The sequence below is a fragment of the Rhinoraja longicauda genome, chromosome 12 (genome assembly GCF_053455715.1).
Source record: "Rhinoraja longicauda isolate Sanriku21f chromosome 12, sRhiLon1.1, whole genome shotgun sequence".
Taxonomy (NCBI): domain Eukaryota; kingdom Metazoa; phylum Chordata; class Chondrichthyes; order Rajiformes; family Arhynchobatidae; genus Rhinoraja; species Rhinoraja longicauda.
In genome coordinates this window covers 25,997,555-26,022,224 of record NC_135964.1, presented here as the reverse complement: position 1 = coordinate 26,022,224, position 24,670 = coordinate 25,997,555, and the positions used below count along the sequence as shown (strand labels likewise).

The window sequence follows — 24,670 nt, the reverse complement described above, 5'->3', positions numbered from 1 at the left end:
AATCACATTTAATCAGCTGTAAAATGTGTCCAGTTGATCTTAGGTGTTGAGAAGAGCAGTGTAAATTCAAGCTTGTTATGATCACAGGAAAATGATGAGACTTTGATTAAAAAAAATAATAAACAGAGTAAGATTTATAAATCAGCTGTCTTTCATTTTAAAATCTGAGCTTTTACTTTGATCGTTAGGAGAATTTGAATTCATTTCAAGTATTTGTCTCAAATTACAATTATATCTGTTTTAAAATACCTCTAAACATGTAGAATTATTTTGTTCACATTGTTGATAAATGAAGATTACAGATCAATGATTAGTCATCATCTTCGTCATCGTCATCATCTTCATCATCATCATCATCGTCATTATCTTCATCATCATCGTCATCATCGTCATCGTCATCATCGTCGTCATCATCATCATCGTCATCATCATCATCATCATCATCATCATCATCATCATCATCATCATCATCATCATCATCATCATCATCATCATCATCTTCCGTATTAACCTTTCCTGAGAGAACATCAAGAAGCCATTCTTCCAGTTCCTCAGCTGATGGTAGGTCATCATCATCTTTAATGTCCATCCAGACACTATCGGCCTTTAGGCAGCAAAACATTAATGTCACCGTGTTAATGGACAACTAATAGTGGATAGATCAGGTGAGTCACAAATACCATAGCGTACTGAAGCACGGAAACAGACCCATTGGGTCCACACTGACCATCAATCACACTAGTTCTATGTCATACCACTTTTTCATCCACTCCTACCAACAACTAGAGAGCAGTCCTGAGCTACCATCTACCTTATTGTAGACCCTTGGACTATCTTTGATCGGACTTTACTGGACTTTATCTTGCAAAAACGTTCTTCACATTATTCCCTTTATCATGTATCTATCTGTCCACTGTGGATGGCTCACGCCGACCAAGATGCCCCATCTACACTAATATTACCAGCCCGCAGTTGACCCATATCCCTCTAAGCCTTTTCTATTCATGTACTTGTGCAAAGCAAAGGGGCGGCACCATGGCGCAGAGGTAGAGTTGATGCCTTACAGCGCCAGAGACCCGGGTTCGATCCTGACTACGGGTGCTGTCTGTACGGAGTTTGTACTTGGGTTTTCTCCGGGTGCTCCGGTTTCCTCCCACATGCCAAAGACGTGCAGCTTTACCAGTTTATTGGCTTCTGCAAATTATAAATTGTCCTTGGTTTCTAGAATAGAGCTAGTGTACAGGGTGATCAATTGTCGGCGTTGGCAGAAGGGCCTGTTTCCATGGCGTATCTCTAAAGTCTCTAAATGCTGTTACTGTGCCCGCCTCAACTACCTCCTCTGGCATCTCATTCTAGATACATTCGTTCTGAAAAATACACTCCATTATAAAGCCAACCATAAGTAGTTCTGCAAATGTTACATTAAATGGTACATTAAGTTAGCTCATGAATAAATACACCAGGTAAACAGAGAAGATTTAATGTAACATTTATAGCTCCTTCTGATAGCTTGAGCAGACACAATGGATTAGCTGGCTGTTTGGTATTAATTTTTTGATTTTATTATCTGTTTAGGAAGATGATTAATATGATAGATCTGTCTATTCCTATTCAAAGTTGAATATCAATGGTGCCTTCCCTACATAATGTCCTGAAAGCAAATTCAAAACTCTTCTCTTTTGCTCAGATATTAGTTTAGTTTAGTTTAGAGATACAGCGCGGAAACAGACCCTTCAGCCCACCAAGTCCACGCCGACCAGCTATCCTCACAGGGTCAATTTACAATTTTACCAAGCCAATTAATCGACAAACCTGTTCTTCTTCGGAGTGTGGAAGGAAACCAGAGGACCTGGAGAAAACCCATGCAGGTCACGGGGAGAACATACAAACTCCGTACAGACATTACCCATAGTCAGGATCAAACCCGGATCTCTGGCACTGTAAGGCAGCAACTCTATCGCTGTGCCATCGTGCCGGTAATGAATAGAAGATTCACCGAAAGCTATAAATTAGCACATATACTTCCTTGCACACTGAAGCTATTACATCTATAAGTCATGGAGTCACAAAGCTATACAGCACAGAAACAGGCCATTCGTCCCACCTCGTCTGCCGATCAAGTGGCTTTCTCAGCTCGTTCCATTTGCCTGCATTTGATCCATATCCCTCTAAACCCTTCCATTCCATACCCCTGAGATTCCTCTTAAATCTCTCCCCTCCCACTTAAGCCTATGTCCTCTGATTTTAGCATCCTTTATCCCGTGAAAAAACTGTGTGCGTTCATATTATCCATGCTCCTCATGATCATATACGCCTCAATAAGGTCACCCCTCAACCCCCTGTGCTCCAAAGAAAAATGTCCCAGCCTATCCAACCTCTCCTTATAACTCAAGCCCGCAAGCCCAGGTAATACCCTGGTGAATCTCTTCTGCAATTTTTCAACTTAATAACATCCTTCCTATAGCTGGGCGACCAGAACTGCACACAGTAAGTCTACATGGATGAAAGAATTGAAAAAGACACATAATCAAATGGAGACTCATGTACAGTGATGCCATAGTGGCATTTCAGGGACTTTTTGATAGGTAGATAGTTTTGCGAGGAATGGAGGGATACGGATTATGTGGAGGCAGAGAAGAATTGATCTTGGCATCATGTTCAGCAGACATTGTGGGCCAAAAGGCCTTTTCCTGTGATGTACTGTTCTATGTTAGATGTATGTAATCCATAAGTGAATTTCTAATGATAATCATGCATAGTGATGTTCATGTACAAAATCACAATCAGGCCCAGGCATAAATGCGTATACGCATAAATACATAATGCATAAATGCATATACCTGCCTTGCATCCGTGATGAGAACTATATTCTGCACTCTGTATCATCTCCCTTCCTCTACCTGTTGTAGTTTGACTTGATTGAGTTTGACTTGATTGTATCTATGTACGGTATATCTGATCTGTTTGGATAGCATGCAAAACAAAACCTTTCACTGTACCTCGTTAGAATAATAAACCTAAACCTAATCCCACAGATCATGGCAAAACATACCTGTGATGACAACATTATTGGAAGCATAAGGTTAGACTTTGATGACGCTACTTACATCGGTGACATTCACCACTCCAATCTGCGGTCTGTGGAGATCAATCTTGAAAGTTTTCTCCCAGTAAGTAAACAACTGAAATAATCATAAAAGATCAAATTACTGCCACAGAGCCACCTGTAGTGCATTTAGTATTGATTGCTGCGTGACATTTCTACTCACCAGAGGGAAGTTATCTGGGTCGATCCACACAATGCTCAGGTCCGGATTGTTTGTGTTTTCTCTTGCTACTTCTTTTAAGATTGTCAGAAATTCATAGCCGTCTGCGAAACAATAAAACTTCCCAATTATTCTCATGGATGAAACCACAGTTTCTTAATCAAGCGAACTTGTGTGGCTTTAAACTAAGTAGTGGGGGGGAGGGGTTGACAAATTGGGAATATGAAGATGGAGTTAAAGGGGAAGCGAATACAGGAGAAATTGCAAAGGACTCTCGAATAAATGGGAAGGGAAGTTCTAGAGGGGATAAGAGAGTAAGGTCAGGGCCAATTGTGACCGGTGTGAGAGGGGAGGTGAATACCGGTTAAAGTGTTGTATTTAAATGCGCGAAGTATAAAAAATAAAGTGGATGAGCTTGAGGCTCAGTTAAACATTGGCAAGTATGATGTTGTGGGAATCACTGAGACATGGCTGCAAGAGGACCAGGGCTGGGAACTGAATATTCAGGGGTACACAACGTCTAGAAAAGACAGACAGATGGGCAGAGGGGGTGGGGTCGCTCTGTTGGTAAGGAATGATATTCACTCCCTTGCAAGGAGTGACATATAATCAGGAGATGTAGAATCAGTATGGATAGAAATGAGGAATTGTAAGGGTAAAAAGACCATAATGGGAGTTATCTACAGGCCCCCAAACAGTAACCTCGACATAGGGTGCAAGTTGAATCAAGAGCTAAAATTGGCATGTCGCAAATGTAATGCTACGGTGGTTATGGGAGATTTCAACATGCAGGTAGACTGGGAAAATCAGGTTGATAATGGACCCCAGGAAAGAGAGTTTGTGGAATGCCTCCGAGATGGATTCTTAGAACAGCTTGTACTGGAGCCTACCAGGGAGAAGGCAATTCTGGACTTAGTGTTGTGTAATGAATCTGATCTGATAAGGGGACTTGAGGTAAAAGAGCCATTAGGATGCAGTGATCACAATATGATAAGTTTTACTCTACAAATTGAGAGGGAGAAGGGAAAATCGGAAGTGTCATTATTACAGTATAGCAAAGGTAATTATCGAGGCATGAGGCAGGAGCTGGCCAGAATTGACTGGAAGGAGGCCCTAGCAGGGAAGACGGTGGAACAGCAATGGCAGGTATTCCGGGGAATAACGAAGAAGTTGCAGGATCAATTTATCTCAAAGAGGAGGAAAGATTCTAAGGGGAGTAAGAGGCACCCGTGGCTGACAAGGGAAGTCAAGGACAGCAAAAAAATAAAAGAGAAGAAGTACAACATAGCAAAGAAGAGTGGGAAGCCAGAGGATTGGGACTCTTAAAGAGCAACAGAAGATAACTAAAAAGGCAATACGGGGAGAAAAGATGAGGTACGAGGGTAAGCAAGCCAATAATATAAAGGAGGATAGTAAAAGTTTTTTTAGGTATGTGAAGAGTAAAAAAATAGTCAAGGCAAATGTGGGTCCCTTGAAGACAGAAGCAGGGGAATTTATTATGGGGAACATGGAAACGGCAGACGAGTTGAACCGGTACTTTGGATCTGTCTTCACTAAGGAAGATACAAGCAATCTCCCAGATGTTCTAGTGGCCAGAGATCCAAGGGTGACGGAGGAACTGAAGGAAATCCACATTAGGCAGGAAATGGTGTTGGGTAGACTGATGGGACTGAAGGCTGATAAATCCCCAGTGCCTGATGGACTGCATCCCAGGGTACTTAAGGAGGTGGCTCTAGAAATTGTGGACGCATTGGTGATCATTTGCCAATGTTCAATAGATTCAGGATCAGTTCCTGTGGATTGGAGGGTAGCTAATGTTATCCCACTTTTTAAGAAAGGAGGGAGAGAGAAAACGGGATATTATAGACCAGTTAGTCTGACATCAGTGGTGGGGAAGATGCTGGATACAAATATAAAAGACGAAATTGCGGAGCATTTGGATAGCACTAACAGGATCGTTCCGAGTCAGCATGGATTTATGAAGGGGAAATCATGCTTGACTAATTTTCTAGAATTTTTTGAGGATGTAACTAGGAAAATTGACAGAGGAGAGCCGGTGGATGTGGTGTACGTCGACTTTCAGAAAGCCTTCGACAAGGTCCCACATAGGAGATTAGTGGACAAAATTAGAGCACATGGTATTGGAGGTAGGGTACTGACATGGATAGAAAATTGGTTGACAGACAGAAAGCAAAGAGTGGGGATAAATGGGTCCCTTTCAGAATGGCAGGCAGTGACTAGTGGGGTACCGCAAGGCTCGGTGTTGGAAACGTAGCTATTTACAATATGCATTAATGACTTGGATGAAGGGATTAAAAGTACCATTAGCAAATTTGCAGACGATACAAAGCTGGGTGGTAGTGTGAACCGTGAGGAAGATGCTATGAGGTTGCAGGGTGACTTGGACAGGTTGTGGGCGGATGCATGGCAGATGCAGTTTAATTTGAATAAGTGTGAGGTTATCCACTTTGGTGGTAAGAATAGGAAGGCAGATTATTATCTGTCAAGTTAGGAAAAGGGGACGTACAACGAGATCCGGGTGTCCTAGTGCATCAGTCACTGAAAGGAAGCATGTAGGTACAGCAGGCAGTGAAGAAAGACAATGGAATGTTGTCCTTCATAACAAGAGGAGTTGAGTATAGGAGCAAAGAGGTCCTTCTGCAGTTGTATAGGGCCCTAGTGAGACCGCACCTGGAGTACTGTGTGCAGTTTTGGTCTCCAAATTTGAGGACGGATATTCTTGCAATTGAGGGCGTGCAGCGTAGGTTTACTAGGTTAATTCCCGGAATGGCGGGACTATCATATGTTGAAGACTGGAGCGACTCAGCTTGTATACACTGGAATTTAGAAGGATGAGAAGGGATCTTATCGAAACATATAAGATTATTAAGGTGTTGTACACATTAGAGGCAGGAAACATGTTCCCAATGTTGGGGGAGTCCAGAATCAGGGGCCACAGTTTAAGAATAAGGGGTAGGCCATTTAGAACGGAGATGAGGAAAAATGTTTTCACTCAGAGAGTTGTAAATCTGTGGAATTCTCTGCCTCAGAAGGCAGTGGAGGCCAATTCTCTGAATGCATTCAAGAGAGAGCTAGATGGAGCTCAAGGATAGTGGAGTCAAGGGATATGGGGAGAAGGCAGGAACGGGGTACTGATTGAGAATGATCAGCCATGATCACATTAAATGGTGGTGCTGGCTCGATGGGCCAAATGGCCTCCTCCTGCACCTATTGTCTATTGTCTATTGAACAGTTCATGGAGACATAAGGAACTGCAGATGCTGAAATCTTGAGCAAAACCCAAAGTGCTGGAAGAGCTCAGTGGGTCAGACAGCATCTGTGGAGGGAATGGACAGGCAATGTTTCAGGTCGGGACCCTCCTTGGTCCATGGAAATTCATTCCACAATGGAGTGGTAGAACCATTGCATTACGGCGCAAGAGACCTGGGTTCAATCCCAACCTTGGATGCTGTCTGTGTGGAGTTTGCACATTCACCCTTTGACCACATGCTCTGGTCTCCTCCCACATCCCAAAGACGTGCGGGTTTGTAGGTTAATTGGCCCTCTGTAAATTGCCCCTTAGTGTGTGGGGAGTGGATGAGAAAGTGGGATAATATTGAACTAATGGGAAGGGATGATCAATGGTTGGCACGGACATGGTGGGCTGAAGTGCCTGTATCTCTCAAGTAAAGTAAAATAACTATAATCTTCTATGGACTGTATCTTTGATTGTACTATGGACTTTGATTTTTGCACAATTAATCTATTAATATGGTTATTAATTTATTGACTATTATATATTTCATCTGCGTGGTATTGCTTTCAAGAGTCAAGAGTCAAGAATGTTTAATTGTCATGTGCACTGAAAACAGAACAGTGAAATTCTCACATGCAGCAGCATTACAATCCCTATAAATGTAGGCTTGTCACGGCCTTGTTAAGCTGCAGCGAGCAAGAACATAATTGTTCCATTGCCAGTGAATATGACAATTAAACACGAGAAAGAACATAAGAAGTAGAAGCAGGAGTGAGCTACTTAGACCCTAATACTTATAACGTATTATAAGTACCTTTCTTCAGACTGATTGTGGGGTGGGGGGGGGGGGGGGGGTGGGGGTGGGGGAGGGAGGGGGGAGCAAGCATGAAGAGAGGAGGGGCAGGACAAAGCATGGCAGGTAATAGGTGATCAAAGCTGAGGGACGTTTTTGATGGGCAGATGGTTGGAACAAAGGCCAGAGGTTAAAAAGACCAGCATTTGTGCCCTTTTTGTTTGTAAACCAGCTTCTGCAGTTCCTTGTTTCTACGTCTTTGGGTTTAGGTTTAGGCTTATTATTGTCACGTGTAGCGAGGTACAGTGAAAAGCTTTGTTTTAGTTTAGTTTCGTTTAGTTTAGAGATACAACGTGGAAACAGGCCCTTCGGCCAACTGAGCCCACGCCGACCAGCGGTCCCCATACACTAGCACTATCCTACACACTACGGCAAATTTACCATTTTTACCAAAGGCAATCAGCCTGTATGTGTTTGGAATGCGGGAGGACACCAGAGCACATGGGGAAAACCCACGCGGTCACAGGGAGAATGTGCAAACTCCGTACAGACAATAGATCCCAGCACCCATAGTCAGGATCAAACCTTGGTCTCTGGTGTGGTAAGGCAGCAACTCTACTGCTGCGTACTGTACTGCCCTCACAAGCTGTCCATACAGTTCAAATAATACTATCTTATCTTTTATCTTGATACCAATTTTCTGCATTAAGCTCCAACTTCAACATTGGGCAAACCGAAAGAAAAGAATATTGTGCAGGGCCAAATATTTTTGAACCAAGTATTTCCGAATCTCCTGGGCAGTTTACAGCTTGGGAGGAATCATGTTGCAAAAACTCCAGCAGTGTGTGACTTCCACCTCTCCCGTTTCTATTTGCTGTTCCCAGCTATGTCCAGTCAAGACAGAGTATGTCAGCTGAAGACCAAAATACTTTGTATTTTAAAAATACCGTGCAAAGGGAATCTCAGAATTTATTACCTTTCCTTGAGGCATGAGAACAGTTTCCAATCCTCTCACTGAGCTGGAGCACACAAATATCTCAATGTCAAGTGTTGCTATGCTGTTTATGCAAAAAAGATTATTTGTTACCCATCTTTAGAGCTGTCTGTACGGAGTTTGTAAGTTCTCCCTGCGGGTTTTTGATGGGCAGATGGTCGGATGGGTGACGTTTTGGGTCAGGATTGAAGAAGGGTACTGCCCGAAATGTCACCCATCTTTTTTCTCCAGAGATGCTACCAGACCCATTGAATTACTCCAGCATTTTGTGTCTATCTAAGGGAATGTGGGATTAAATAACGAGTTTTATGATATGAGGTGAAAGTATGTGATGTGGTGAAAGGTCTTTTCACATCTCCAGACTTTATGTTTGGCATGAAATATATTTACCAGGATCTTCTTCCTCAGCAAAAGCCACAATTTGGATTCCATCCATGTCGTCCTCCTGTACAGAATACAGATCACAAATTAGTGTCACACTGTGTTGATCAGCCATGATCACATTGAATGGCAGTGCTGGCTCGAAGGGCCGAATGGCCTCCTCCTGCACCTATTGTCTATTGTAAAGATTGTACAGAGATTTCTTAACAATAAAATAAAAATTGCTTCCATTTATACGTTCCCCAGTTGCTCTGCTCTTTGCTGAGGAATCACCTTTGTCAATGCAGCACACAGTTTGTTTATAGACAGCAGGGAGTAGTTTAGTTTAGTTTAGAGATACAGCATGGAAACAAGCCCTTCAGCCTACCAAGTCCACGCCAACCATCGATCACCCATTCACACTAGTAATATGTTATCCCACTTTCTTATCCACTCCATTCATGCCAGGGGCAATTTACACAGTCCATTAACCCACAAACTCTTGACAAAATTCCACGCAGAAAATTAAGCCTCACGATCTAAAAAATAACTGGTGATCTACCGATTCAGTATTAAGAAGACGATAAACATAGAAACCTAGAAAAAATAGGTGCAGGAGTAGGCCGCTTGGCCCTTCGAGCCAGCACCGCCATTCAATATGTTCATGGCTGATCATTTAAAATCAGTACACCGTTCCTGCTTTTCCCCATATCCCTTGATTTCTTTAGCCCTAAGAGCTCTTCCTCCAGTGAATTGGCCTCCACTGCCTTCTGTGGCAGAGAATTCTACAGATTCACAACTCTCTGGGTGAAAAGGTTTTTCCTTATCTCAGTCCTAAATGGCCTACCCCTTATTCTTAAACTGTGATCCCTGGCTATGGACTCCCCCAACATTGGGATTTCTTTTCCTGCATCTAGCCTGTCCAATCCTTTAAGAATTTTATATGTTTCTATAAGATCCTCCCTCATCCTTCTAAGTTGTCCAGTCGTCCCATTTTTTCATCATATGTCAGTCCCGCCATCCCGAGAACCTCTGCTGCACTCCCTCAATAATAATAATGTCCTTCCTCAATTTAGGAGACCAAAATTGCACACAATACTCCAGGTGCAGTCTCATCAGAGCCCTGTACAACTCCAATAGGACCTCCTTGCTCCTAAACTCAAATCCTCTCGCAATGAAGGCCAACATGCCATTTGCTTTCTTCACTGCCTGCTGTACCTGCAGGCTTACTTTCAGTGACTAATGTACAAGCACACCCAGGTCTTGTTGCACCTCTCCTTTTCCTGATCTGACACCATTCAGATAATAATCTGCCTTCCTGTTCTTGCCACCAAAGTGACATTTATCCACATTATACTGCATCTGCCATGCATCTGCCCACTCACCCAACCTGTCCAAGTCACCCTGCAACCTCACAGCATCCTCCTCGCAGCTCACACTGCCACCCAGCTTTGTGCCATCCGCAAACTTAGAGATGTTATATTTAATGCCCTCGTCTAAATCGTTAATATTTATTGGAAATAACTGGGGTCCCAGCACCGAGCTTTGCGGCACCCCACTGGTCACTGCTGACTCTATACCATCAAGATTATAATATTTTAAATACAGTTCCTCCGATCTGTGGCATCTATTTTAGTTTAGTTTAGAGACACAACATGGAAATAGGCTCTTCGGCCCACTGAGTCTGCACCATCCAGCGATCACTGTAGACAAGCTCTATCCTACACACTAGGGACAATTTACAGAAACCAATTAAACTACAAGCCTGCATGTCTTTGGAGTGTGGGAGGAAACCCGAGCACCTGAAGGAAACCCATGGCGTCACAGGGAGAACGTGCAAACTCCTGAACATGCAGACAGGACCCGTAATCACGATTGAACCCTAGTCTGTAAGGGAGCAACTCTATCGCTGCGCTACTGTGCTGCCCTTCATTCACTTAATCTTATTTGTCACCTCTGGCAACTTGTGCCCCAGTACACATTGTGTCCATTCCTCTTGTTTTCACATCTTTCTCGCTGGAAAAGTAAATTGAACAGTCTCCCACCTTTACCAATTGCTGGATAAGAAATATGCCATTTGTCTTACCCACGTCTCAAACACATCTTCCGGACGCAACTTCCTGAGAGTTGATCTGAAAACAACAATCACAGTGTCAAAGACAGGTACTATGCTGCAGCAATAAAGATTGATCAGGCAACATATTCTTAAGGTAGACACAAAATGCTGGAGTAACAGCGGGCCAGGCAGTGTCTCTGGAGAAAGTGGATATGTGACATTTCAGATCAGGACCCTTCTCCAGACTGACGTTTCCGGTCTGGACCTTTGGAGTCATGGAGTCTCACTTAATCTTGATAAACTACCTCACCACTGCAATAAATAAGATTTTCAGACAGTTAGAAAACACATTGTCCAGTTGGAGCAACTAAAGATGATCTAGTTCTTCAGGGCTACCTACTAAGAATGTTGATACGCCCCACCTTTACTATTTACAGAAGTAAGTACTCAATGGATCATCAGTTCATTCCATGAATAAAATTGTGAAACACAACTACCAATTATCTACAAAGGTCCCAACCCGAAATGTCGTTGGTCCATTTTCCACCACAGATGCTGCCTGACCCACTGAGTTCCTCCAGCAGTTTGTATTTTAGAGAAACTCAGCGGGACAGGCAGCATCTGTGGATGGAAATTGACTGACGACTGAGGAAGGTCCAGAACCGAATTGTTGCCTTTCCATTTCCCTCCACAGATGTTGCCTGGCCCATTGAATTCCTCCAGCATGTTGTGTTTTCGCTTTACCTTTTGTGTTCTTGAATAAACTCCACAATTTCCTCCTCTGAATGGGGTTTATCGGGAATAGTGATTGAATCACCCATGAAAGGCTCGTAAAAATCCACCTCATTCATCTTCAGTGAAAGTTTCTTTGCAACCTACCCAGGTGGGAATCAATGTAACAATGGGAAGAACTGAAAAGATTAAACTTGCACAAAAACTTCATCATAACAAATTGTAAGTTGCATTAGACATGAATTCATAGCTCATCAAAACAGGAAATCCACAAGAAACAATGTAAAGTCTTTTTTTGATTGAAAAATACAGCATGGAAGCAGACCCATCAGCACATCGAGTCCACGTCGACCATCGATTATCCGTTCACACTACCTCTGTGTTATCCCACTTTCTTATCCACTCCCTACACACTAAGGACATTTTTTTCCAGAGACAGATTTCCCTGCAAACCTGCGCATCTTTGGGATGTGAGAGGAAACTGGAAAACCTGGAAGAAACCCATGCAGTCGTTGAGAGAATGTGCAAACTCCACACAGACAGCATCTGAGATCAGGATCGAATCTGGGTGTCTGGTGCTGTAAGGAAGTGGCTCTACCTGTTGCGCCACTGTCGCCTCTTCACTTTGATCAATACAAATGTTTAATGTGCCCCAGGAAAATCATGAAAAATCTAAAAGATACAATGTCAATTATAGTTAACAACTAGACCATGTGGACCCGTTGGGCCCAAACCTGCATTGGTGCAGCACCCTCTCCTCCCCCCATCCCCTCTCCCTCCCTCTTCCCCCTCCCCTTCCCCTTCCCCCTCCCCCCACTCCATCCTCGCCAACCCCCCTTCTCCTCCCTCCCTTCCCCCTTCCTCCCTAGGAGATAGATTTAAACTTTAAAATGTGAATAACTTTTAAAATATAACACCGATTTCAATGAAACTTCTTCCATTAGCACCAAAGGGACAACGGTGAGTAAGGTGGGCCTAAAATTGTCGCGCTATCGTGTACCATTTTGGCTGTAGTTCAGGAACAAACAAATAAACAAATGAGAGTTTTAGTATATAGATGATAGAAGCTGCAACAGCATTCTCTTCTCTTGAATGTTATCTACATACCACAACAAATTGTATTTATTACATTTCGTATATAGAAAAAAAACATGAAAATAGAAGGGTTTTTTAATTACATTAAAGAGCAGCATAGTGGTAGAGCTGCTGCCTCACAGCGCCAGGGAATTGGGTTTGATCCTGACCTCAGGTGCTGTCTGTGTGGAATTTGCACGTGTTTCCTGTGACTGCATGGGTTTCCTCTGGACTTTGGTTTCCAACCACATTCCCAAGCCATGAAGGTTTGCTGGTTCATTGGCCCTCTGTAAATTGCCCTCTAATGTGTAGGAAGTGGATGCGTAAGTGGATAACATAGAATTGGTGTGAACGGGTGACCAATGGTTGGTGTGGACTTGATGGACCAAAGGGGCTATTTCCATGCTGTATCTCTAAATTAAACAATATTAAAGTATTTAAAGGTTCACTTCCTATGATGTGTAACAAACACTTTCTGCAAAACTTTCAGTCACAATTTCTCTGCCATTCTTTTTTGACGACATCTGGTCTAATTAAAGTGGGGCTCACCTTAGGAAAGGTTTAGGATATTGGCCAAACGCAGGCAGGTAGGACTATTATAAATGGGGCATCTTGGTCAGCATGGGCCGAAGAGCCTGTTTCTATGTTGTATAACTCTACGACTCTATGACCTTTACATAGAACATTGAACACTGCAGCAAAGGGACTGGCCCTTTGGCTCGCAATATCCGTACCTAACATGATGCCAAGTTAAACGCCTACTCTCTGCCTGCACAGGGCCGGCGACTCGGGTTCAAACCCGCCTACGGGTACTGTCTGTATGGAATTTGTACGTTCTCCTCGTGACCTGCGTGGGTTTTCTCCGAGATCTTTGGTTTCCTTCCACACTCTAAAGACGTACATGTTTTTAGGTAAATTAGATTGGTAAATATAAAAATTGTCCCTAGTGTGTGTAGGATAGTGTTAATGTGCGGGGATCGCTGGTCGGCGTGGACCCGGTGGGCTGAAGGGCCTGTTTCTGCACTGTATCTCTAAAACTAAAAATAAAAAATAAAACTAAAGTTAGCATTTAGCACTTTAAGTTGGTGGGAGTCCCACAATTTTGACATCTTTTCTTTGTAAGTATGTTTCCTAATGTTTTCAGCGTAGAGAATGTCTTACTGTACAGTTACATCCCATTATCCTGAACTACCCAAGTGTCAGAAAAAAATAGCCCTGTTAAGGATGGATCCTAAATCATAAAAGCATTAATCAAAGCCTCTTCTAAATTACGTCTCTACGAATAATTTCTCTTGGAGCCATAGTGACATGCTGGCAAATCAGTGGCTTGTTGCAAACTGGTGTACAATGAACAACACCTCGAAATGTACAGTTTAGTTTAGGTTATTTTCACAGTACTGAGTGTGTTTGCAAACCAGTCAGGGGAAGACTATACATGTTTACAATTGAGCCGTCCACAGTGTACAGATACATGATAAAGAGAATAATGTTTAGTGCAAGATAAAGTCCAGTAAAGTCCAATTAAAGTCTCCAGTGAGGTAGATAGTAGCTCAGGATCACTCTCTAGTCATTGATAGGATAGTTCAGTTGCCTGATAACAGCTGGGAAGAAACTGTCTCTGAATCTGGAGGTGTACATTTTAGACCAGAAGTGTTTTAAAAACTAGTTTGTACAGAGGTGGTGAAACATTCCCCCTTTTGTGTATCGTAGCCTCCTTGATGTAGAGGCTAACATTTATGAGGTTAACATTTGAATGCTCTGAACACATCGAACCTTAAAATTCCACACTTAAAGTTCTTAACCTTTCCTAAAGTTCCGAATCTTAAAGTTCCTAACCTTTCACTATTTAAAAAAGAATACTTAGATCTTTTTGTTTCTTTAGGTCTAAAATGGATGACCTCACTCTTAACTATGTTGAAATCCATCTGCCACTGTTTTACCCTTTCACTTTGTCTATCAAAGAGCCTTTGTCTGCAGTCTGAACTATACATTGTGACACCCATCTCTGTTTCATTGGTACACTAGGATATATGGCTCTGTATTGTGATGTCTAAGTCATTAATAAATATAGTGAATAGTAGAAGCCCCAGCATATATCCCCTTGCGACAGTCAATCCGATTAGAATTCATACTATATACCCCTACTTTCTGACTTTTCCCGATTTAAACAAATTCCCAACCAGGTCAACAATTTGTTTTTGCTTTAATTTTTAAGTTTAGTTACTCACCCCTTTATTAAAAGTTGCAAAAAACCTGATGTAAGGATGGAAGTGTTCGGCTGCATCTTCAAAGGCTTTGTAATCTGCATGAGAAAGAGCGGGAGAGAGAGGAAGATGCAAAGATGGAAATGGAGATTAGAAAATGTGAAATATTGTGAAAAGAGACGTCATCATCTAATGACAGTCTGCACTGGCTCCAAATTACCCTGGAGGGGAAAATCAGGTGAAATTGGAAGTTCCTAGTGCCATTAGTTTAGTTTAGTTTAGTTTTGTTTATTGTCATGTGTACCAAGGTACAGTGAAAAGCTCTTTTTGCATCCTATCCAGTCAGGGGAAAGACTCTGCATGATTACAATTGAACTGCCCACAGTGTTCAGATACACGATAAAGGGAATAAGGTTTAGTGCAAGATAAATCCAGTAAAACCCGATTAAAGATAGTCCAAAAGTCTCCAATGAGGTAGATAGTAGCTCAGGGCTGTTCTCTAGTTGTTGATAGGATGGTTCAGTTGCCTGATGATAGTTCATACAACTTGGAAACCGGCACTTCAGCCCAACTTGCCCACACTAACCAACATGCCTCATCTACACTAGTCCCACCTGCCTGTGTGTCAGAATAAATGTGTCTGAATCCTCTGTTAATGAAGAGCTGACCTTTATTGGGGAGAGACAGGGAACTGCAGAGGCTGGAATCCTGTGCAGAACATAATGTGCAGGAGTAACTCTACGGGTCAGGCAGCTTCTGTGGAAGGAATGGACAGGCGATGCTTTGGGTCGAGATCCTTCTTCATGCTGATTGTAGAAACGGAGTGGTGGAGGTGGGGCTGGGGGGGAGCAGAGAGCTGGAAAAGAGAGGTGGGGGTGGGACAAAACTCGGCAAGTGATAGGTGGATACAGGTGATTTTTTGTTTGGATTGGCAGATGGGTGGACAAAGGCAAAAGGGTTTAAAAAAGAGACAAGGAGTCAAAAAGAGTGTCAGATAAGGAGAGAAGAAGATTGAAATGTAAAGCTGGGGGGGGGGGGGGAGGGAGGGGGGGATAAAGGTGGAAAGTGACAGGGATGGGGTGATTTTTCTTAGAGTCACAGATCATGATCCTGGGTTCTTGCAAAGACGACCTGAAATTGGGAACCCATTCTCCTTCACTGGATATTTTGGGGGTGAGACAAAGACTGTACCAGCACAGGAGGCCAAAACGATCAGTGTCCAGGTCTCACTACTGTTTTGCTCTTGCAGTAGACATCTGCTGAACTCACATAGGAAGTAAGTCAACAATGTGGTGAAAATTCAGAGCCTTTTTATCCACTTGACCCTGTGTGGGGATGCAATGATTCTTCCTGTCTCCTTCTATGCCTCCAAAATACTATGGTCTTAACACGTTTGAAAGCAGGAGGTTTGGAGCACAGGGGGATGAGGGGTGATCTTACAGAGGTGTATACGCTGATGAGAGGAATACATAGGATAAATGTAGTGTAGTGTAAATACTCCAGCATTTTGGGAATAAATACCCAGGATAAATGTAGAGTCATTTCCCCAGAGTAGGGGAATCGAGAACCAGAGGTGAGGGGTAAAAGATTTAACAGGAACCTGAGGGGAAACCTTTTTACACAAACGTTGGTAGGTATATGGACAAGCTGCCAGAGCTGCCAGAGCTGAACAGGCACAATCACAACGTTTAAAATACATTTGGACAAGTATATGGATAGGACTGGTTTAGTGGGATGTAGGCTAATTGCAGGCAGGTGGGACTTGTGTAGATGTGATATGTTGGTTGGCAGGGGCAAGTTGGGCTGAAGGGCCTGTTTCCACACTGCATGCCTTAATGACCACATGACTCTATGGCAGGAGCAACTGTTAATAACAATGCCTACAATGAATAATTCATATATATATATATATATATATAATCATAGACATATATAGAGACATAGAGACATATATATAGACATATATATAGACATATACACATAGACACACACACACACACACGAATATATATATATATATATAAAATCATAGACACACACACACACACACACACACACACACACACACACACACACACACACACACACACACACACATATATATATATATAAATTGAATTAACAATGACAATTACAAACAAACTTAAAAGATATTAAAAAAGCATGTTATCATTCACCAACTGAAAGTAATATTACACATCATAAATTGCTGCTATTTTTTCCATGGGTATAATTGGAGAATGATAAAAGGCATCAGAGTTAAAGCATGACTCTCAGTGGATCTGTCTCTGTAAAGCAGACTGATAATGGATGAAAGACAGGCTATCGTGTAACATGCAGCTGCTTAATGCATCACCAGGGAATATTTTACAAATTTCAAGAATCCAAACAATGGGATTTTGGTTCTAACTATTTTGAAATCAGGCAACCAGTCAGACCAGTACGTTTTTTAGAACTTTTGCGAAGCAATGTTAATATTTTACAGCATTCTAGTTTTAAGATCGATTTTCAGAGGTGTCAAAACTGGCCCCAATATTCCTTTCTATAAATTGAGTTATATTTGTTCTGCAAAATGACAAAGGAGAAATGACTGTACAAACAGATTTGTTCAAATTGGATTTTACTGGGTTTAATCTTGCACTAAACGTTATTCTCTTCATCATGAATCTGTACACTGTGGATGACCTGACTGTGATTATGTATAGTATTTCCGCTGACTGGTTAGCACGCAACATAAAGCTATTCACTGTACATCGATACACGTGACAATAAACTAAACTAAACTAAAAAATAACTGATTATTATTTTAAGAGAAGATGTTATCAGATTAATGCCTCAATTGAAATAGTGGCCTCAATTAAAGCACTGTGGATTACTTAATTGTAATCATGTATTGTCTTTTCACTAACTCGATAGCATGCAACAAAAACACTTTTCACTCTACCTTGGTACATGTGACAATAAATAAACTAAACTCTAAACTCTACTACATTAGTGCATACCTTATGGGCTTACTGCGAACAGAGTATAGGAAACCTGAAGGGCAAATTTTTCTCTCAGAGGGCAATGGGTAATGGAACTAGCTGCCAGAGGAGGTAGTTGAATCAGATACTTTAACAGCATTTAAAAGACCCTTGGACAGGTACATGGATAGGAAAGGTTTAGAGGGATGATTTGGGCTGAAGGGTCTGTTTCTATGCTGTATGACTCTATGACTCTATCCATATACCACTCTGTGTTTGTGGACCTCTTCAAGTTTAATGATGTTTTGCATTTTGCTCACAGAAGTTTCTTTTAAGCATAGATTCACGAGATTTACAGTGAATTTAAATACATTCACAATACTTTAGCAATGACCAGCAGTTCAGTTTTTTTAAAACCTCAACGTTGTGTAGAAGTACAGTAAACGTTCGCAATAACGGACCTCGATATAGCTGATTTTGGCTATAGTAGACCGAGGCTCTTGTTGCACTGCCCTCCCACTTCCGTCAGTTGCCCAACGAGCTGGCGTCACGTGGCGTGCTTCACAGCTGCACGATGGCGAGGTGGGTACAGACCTGTGTTCAATCCCATACTCAAGTTTGCATGTTCTCCCCCTGTCCCAGTGTGTTTCCTCTGAGTGCTCCGGTTACCTCCCACATCCCAAAGACGTGCGGGTTTGTGGGTTAATTCGTCCTCTATAAACTGCCCCTTGTGTGTAGGGAGTCAATAACAGAGGTAGGTAATGGGATAACATAGAACTAATGTGAACGGGTGATCAATGGTCAGCATGAATTCGGTGGGCCTAAGGGTCTGTTTCCATGTTGGCGGTAGAGTTGCTGCCTTACAACGCCAGAGACCCAGGTTCAATCCTGACTATGGGTGCTGTCTGTACAGAGTTTGTATGTTCTCCCCGTGACCATGTGGGTTTTATCCAAGTGCTCCGGTTTCCTCCTGTATTCCAAAGGCATACAGGTTTGTAGGTTACTTGGCTTCTGAAAATCGTTCCTTGTATGTAGGAAGGATCAATTGGCTATGGTAACCATTGTAAATTGTCACTAGTGTGTGGGATAGTGCTAGTGGATGGGATTATTGCTGGTCATTGCAGACCATTGGGCTGAAGGGCCCGTTTCCGCACTACATCTCTAAATTAAACTGAAACTTAACCAAACTACCAAAAATTCAACAGCTTAGGGATCCTAAAAAGAACATTTAAGGCTAAATCTTTTAACTTTTAAAGTGAAATCTTTCCATCAAAATGTACATCAGCACCACAGGTCCTGGGGGAAGGGAAATGTTTGTGGCAACTCACTTTCAGAAGATTCACTTTTAAAGTATCCAATCAATTTAATAACTTCATCTGTCCTCTCGAAAGATCGAATCTCTGCCCGGGTTTCGATGATTTCCACAGGGTCTTCAGTCACCTGTTGTCAAAAACCAGCTTTGGTAAGCACCTCAGTGTTAAAACATCTTCTTCATTCCCTCTTCTCCCCTCTCCCATCAGGCAAGCGGTACAGAAGTGTGAAAATGCAAACCTACAGATTCAGAGATAGTTTTTTCCCAGCTGTTAACAGGCAACTAGAGAGCAAGCCTGAGCTACTATCTACCTCATTGAAGACCCTCGAACTATCACTAATTGGACTTTGCTGGACTTTATCTTGCACTAAATATTATTCCCTTTGTCCTGTATCTGTACACAGTCTTACCGCTGACTGGATTGCATGCAACAAAAAGTTTTTCACTGTACCTCGGTACACGTAACAATAAACTAAACTAAACTGAACTGAGCTAAACTAAACTAAATCAAACATAGAAGTCTATTAATATCGTACCCACAAAATTCCGAAGTAAACATGTTTGCACATGGAGACACAAGGAACTGCCGATGCTGGAATCTTGAGCATAACACACAGTGCTGGAGGAATGTATTAGGTCAGGCAGCATCTGTGGAGGGAATCGACCTAAGATGTTTCGGGTCGAGACCCTTTGTACTTCCACAGATGATGCCTGACGCACTGAGTTCCTCCAGCACTTTGTGATTTGCTCAAAATTCCAGCATCTGCTGTTCCCTGTGTCTCCAGTAAAATTAAGTAGCCCTGTTTTTAATTGTGCTTGTGGGGTGGGGGGGGGGGGGGGGAGGTGGTTCTAGATGGATTAATAAAAGATAGGCTGTTCATTTAAAGAGACAGTGTTTCTAGTCTATTATCTACATGGAATGCTGTATACATGGAGGGCTCCATCGCCTGACCTGCTGGAATACTCCAGCACTGGTCTTTTTTTGTAAATCAGCACCTGCAGTTCCTTTTGTTTCCTCCCATTTTACGTTATTCAGCTACGTTGTGCAGGTTTGGTATTATCAGCTCACAGAAATCTGTTCCTCAGCCTGTAACTCCCAATGTTATTCATAACTGCAAATCCAACACGCTCTTTTTAACCACAAGATATGAATTGATTTATTGACATGTCCATAAATCATGTTATTCTGAGTGAAGGCACTATTCCTGGAGGCTACACAGGTGCAAAGTGGTTAGTTTTGTTTCTGACATCCCCTGTGCCTTATTTCAATGATAAGCAATTTGGATATAAGATAATTATGGATAATCCGCTGTTTTTATTTTATCAAAGGTTGGTCGTTGTGGAGCCAGGGAGGTGGAAATTATGTGTTTAGTTTAGTTTAGTTTAGAGATACAGCGTGGAAACAGACCCTTCAGTCCGCGCCGACCAACCCGTACACTAGTTCTATGTTATCCTGCTTTCTCATCCAATCCCTACACACTAGAGACAATTTACGGAGGCCAATTAACCAACAAACCCGCAGGTCTTTGGGGTGTGGGAGGAAACCACAGAAAACCCACACTGTCACGGAGAGAACGTACAAACTCCACACAGAGAGCACCGAGGTCAAGATCAAACATGGGTCTCTGGCACTGTAAGGCAGCAACTCTACCACTGTGCTACTGTGTCACCCATTGTGCCAAAATGTGTGGTACCTGGGTGATGTCATAGAGGTGCTTAAACAAATGTTTAACCTAAAGTCTCTCTTTGGAGGACATTCCTTCTTCTCCCCTCTCCCATCAGGCAAACGGTACAGAAGTGTGAAAATGTATACTTCCAGGTTCAGGGACAGTTTCTTATCAGGCAACTGAACCATTCTATCACCAACTAGGGAGTGGGCTTGATCTCCCATCAACCTCATTGAGGACCCTCAGACTATCTTTAAATAGACTTTACTGGACTTTATCTTACACTAAACGTTATTCCCTTTATCCTGTATCTGCACACAGTGGATGGCTCGATTGTAATCATGTATTGTCTTTCCGCTGACTGGTTAGCACACAACAAAAGCTTTTCACTGTACCTCGGCACGTGACAATAAACAAAACTAAATTAAACTAAACTAAACACAGCTACGAGTAGCATGTAGATATGGGCAAGGCACGTATGACCATGAGACCATGGAATACAAAACTGAGAAAACAAAACAAAACATATTCATCTTGGAAATAAGGCCATACAAAGCAATAGTGTCAATGATTGTTAGTTTACTCACGTCTAGAAGAAATGATACCAGGACTTCAGGAGACAGCTCACCATCATACTCAATCAGGTGATCGCCTTTAAAGATATACACACTCCCAACTTCTGTCAGACCTGTGAAGAAACAGGAACTGTAAGTGGAATAGAAAATGGTTAGGTCAGACGACTACAGTGTACAGTAAATTGTTGTTATAACAGACCATGGTGGTTGGGGGAGGGGGGGGGTAAGGGGTAATGGTGTCCATCATTGCTGATTGTCTGTTATAACCGAGTAAGAGATTACCACTGTGCGGCACAGTGCCGCTGAGGTAGAATTGCTGCCTTACAGCACCAGCGACCCAGGTTTGATCCTGACCTCAGCTGCTGTCTGTAAGGAGTTTGTATGTTTTCCCTGTGACCGCGTGGGATTTCTCCAGGTGCTCTGGTTTCTCTCCACATTCCAAAGACAAGTTAGTTGGCTTCTGCAAATTGTCCCTCATGTGTGGGATAGATCTAGTGTACTGCATGTTCTCGGTGGGCCAAAGGGCCTGTTTCCACGCTGTATCTCTAAAACTAAAGCCGGGTTTGATCCTGACCTCGGGTACAATACCGTCACCCATAATATTCTTCTCTGTAAAAGAACTTTTATATTAAGGTGCCAAGAAACGTCATTTTTAATGTTTTTTTATTAATGAGCTGATAGCATTCTTCCCATTCCACTCCCCCCCCGAAAAAATAAGGTGCGGCACATGGGTGCGGGAATAGAGTTGCTGCCTCACAGTGCCAGAGACCCGGGTTTGATCCTGACTACTGATGCTGTCTTTACGGAGTTTGCACATTCCTCCTGTGACCGCGTGGGTTTTCTCCGTGTGCTCCGTAAATTGTCCCTGGTGTGGAGGATAGAACTAGTATATGGGAGATCATTTCCCTGCGCGGACTCAGTGGGCCGAAGGGCCTGTTTCCATACTGCATCACTAAACCAAACTGTGAAGCTCTCATGTGGTTATTAATACAAATTAAACCCAGTTATAAATATGGATGTACAGGTGTGCATTTAAAAGACACTTCGACGGGTGCATGGATGGGAAAGGTTTGGAGGGATGTGGGCCAAATGCACGAAAATAGAACTAGCTTAGAGAGGGGCTCCTTGGTCGATATGGATAAGTTGGGCTGAAGGACCTGTTTCTGTGCTGTATGACTCTATTTCAAATGCAACTATTCAATCAAATTGCAATGAGTAAACTCATCTAAAATTATTTTCAGCAATGTCTGTCTTTATTTCTAAGTGTGTTTCTTGAGATAGACAGAGTACAGAGTCATAATACCACAGTCCCACAGTAATGGGCAGTGTAATAAATAACTCAAAAGCCCTGAAGGATTTTTCAGATTCCTTCTGTTGATTATCTGCAGAAATTGTAACGTCTGGAAAAGATGGAAAGATGGAACACACACCACCTCCGCATGATGATCCTCGATTCCAATCATGTACAGTGGCGCAGCGGTAAAGGCGCTGCCTCACAGCACCAGAGACCATGGTTCGATCTGAATCTTGGGTGCTGTCTATGTGCGGAGTTTGTACATTCACCCAGTGACAGCGAGGATTTTCTCCGGGTGCCCCAGTTTCCTCCCACATCCCAAAGACGTGTGGGTTTGTAGGTTAATTGGTCCTCTGTAAATTGGCCCAAGTGTGTAGGGAGTGGGATAACGTACAACTAGTCGTACGTTATCGGTTCGGTGGGTTGAAGGGCTTGTATCCATCCATCCATCCATCCATCCATCCATCCATCCATCCATCCATCCATCCATCCATCCATCCATCCATCCATCCATCCATCCATCCATCCATCCATCCATCCATCCATCCATCCATCCATCCATCCATCCATCCATCCATCCATCCATCCATCCATCCATCCATCCATCCATCCATCCATCAATCAATCAACCATTCAATCAATCAATCAACCAACCAACCGACTGACCGACTGATCAACCAACTGATCAATTCATCGATTGATCCATCCATCGATCAATCACTCAATCTCCTTTCTTTGCCCTCATCCATTTAATCATAGTCATATTATGTGTCAGAAGTTACAGCAAATGAAACCAAGCATTTGGGAGGACAAGTCAAACATCTGTATCTTCTTAGTTAATCAGACTGAACAAGTGTGAAGTTAACAGTGATGTAGCTGAGAATTAAAATCAGTGAATTAGAATCAGTGAATTTATTGCCACGTCATGCTTATAAAGTGAAATGGGTGGAAAGAAAGATTGGATTAGAAGCATAATCTTAAATGTTAAAAAATGATTGATTTTACAAGTTTTACATTTCTTATATTTCAAATTAAAATCTCAATAAATGAAATTTCTACATATGGTGATTATCCTTCAATGCCTAGTAACATCCTTTGAGGATGTTGCCAGGAATCGCGGACCTGAGCTGCAGGGAGAGGTTGGGCAGGCTCGGAATTTATTCCTTGGAACACAGGAGGCTGAGTGGTGATCTTATATAGGTGTATAAAATCATGAGGGAATAGATAGGGTGAATGCACAGGTGTTTTTTTTAAATCCAGGGTAGGGGAATCAAGAACCAGAAGACATAGGTATTAAGGTGAGACAAGCAAGATTTCATAGGAACTTGAGGGGTACCTTTTTCACTCAGAGGATGGTAGGTATATAGAACAAGTTGCCAGAGGAAGTAGTTAAGGCAGGTACTAGAATAACATTAAATAGACTCTTGGACAGGTACATGGACAGGAAAGGTCCAAATGCAAGCAAATGGGCTTTAGTTAGTTGGGACATCTTGGTTGGCATGGACGAGTTGGGCAGTGGGCCTGTTTCCATGCTGGATGAGTATAACTCTATGACTAATGTCAAATATGTTGCTTGACAGTAATCCATCATGATGCCAGAGGAGGTAGTTGAGGCAGATACTATAACAACATTTAAAAGGTACTGGGACAGATACATGGATAGGAAAGGTTGAGAAGGATATGGGGCAAACACGGTCAGGAGGGACTTGCGTAGATGGGGCATCTTGGTCCACATGGGCAAGTTGGGCTGAAGGGCCTGTTGCCATGCTGCATGACTCTATGACTCTAATCAATGTTTATCAATGTCTACTAGATCATTAAAAGGATCCTTAGAAATAAATGGACAAGCGTTAAGCCACAGGGACAGAGTTGCGTGTCTCTACATGTAATGCTGGATGCTTTCCAAAATTGATACAGCATGTTCTATTTTTAGCTGATGGGCATTCCTCACGCAAATGTGGCCATCCCAATTATTGTGGCTGGGACAATCATTGATGCCTTCGGACAAGCTATGTCTACACATTGACTACTGTTGCAACGTGAACGGTGGCGTGGAATCAGCTGTTGATATGAAAGGTGGAGCAGCGGTCATTTATTGTTGCACTGTTTAGTTTAGTGATACAA

The 24,670-nt window shown here is 42.5% G+C and overlaps 1 protein-coding gene across 1 annotated transcript in view; it reads right to left on the bottom strand.

Annotated features, from left to right (window-relative positions):
• Window positions 1–240: 240 nt before the first annotated feature.
• Window positions 241–24,670, bottom strand: part of casq2 (calsequestrin 2) — a 29,269-nt gene continuing 4,839 nt past the window's right edge. Inside the window, exons 3-11 of the mRNA XM_078408699.1 lie at window positions 21,265–21,365; window positions 19,027–19,138; window positions 14,760–14,833; window positions 11,470–11,600; window positions 10,756–10,801; window positions 8,700–8,754; window positions 3,270–3,370; window positions 3,108–3,182; window positions 241–604 (exon numbers count right to left, since the gene is read on the bottom strand). Of these exons, the coding sequence (XP_078264825.1) occupies window positions 311–604; window positions 3,108–3,182; window positions 3,270–3,370; window positions 8,700–8,754; window positions 10,756–10,801; window positions 11,470–11,600; window positions 14,760–14,833; window positions 19,027–19,138; window positions 21,265–21,365 (989 nt within the window). The 3' untranslated portion in view covers window positions 241–310. The remainder of the gene's footprint in view (window positions 605–3,107; window positions 3,183–3,269; window positions 3,371–8,699; window positions 8,755–10,755; window positions 10,802–11,469; window positions 11,601–14,759; window positions 14,834–19,026; window positions 19,139–21,264; window positions 21,366–24,670) is intronic.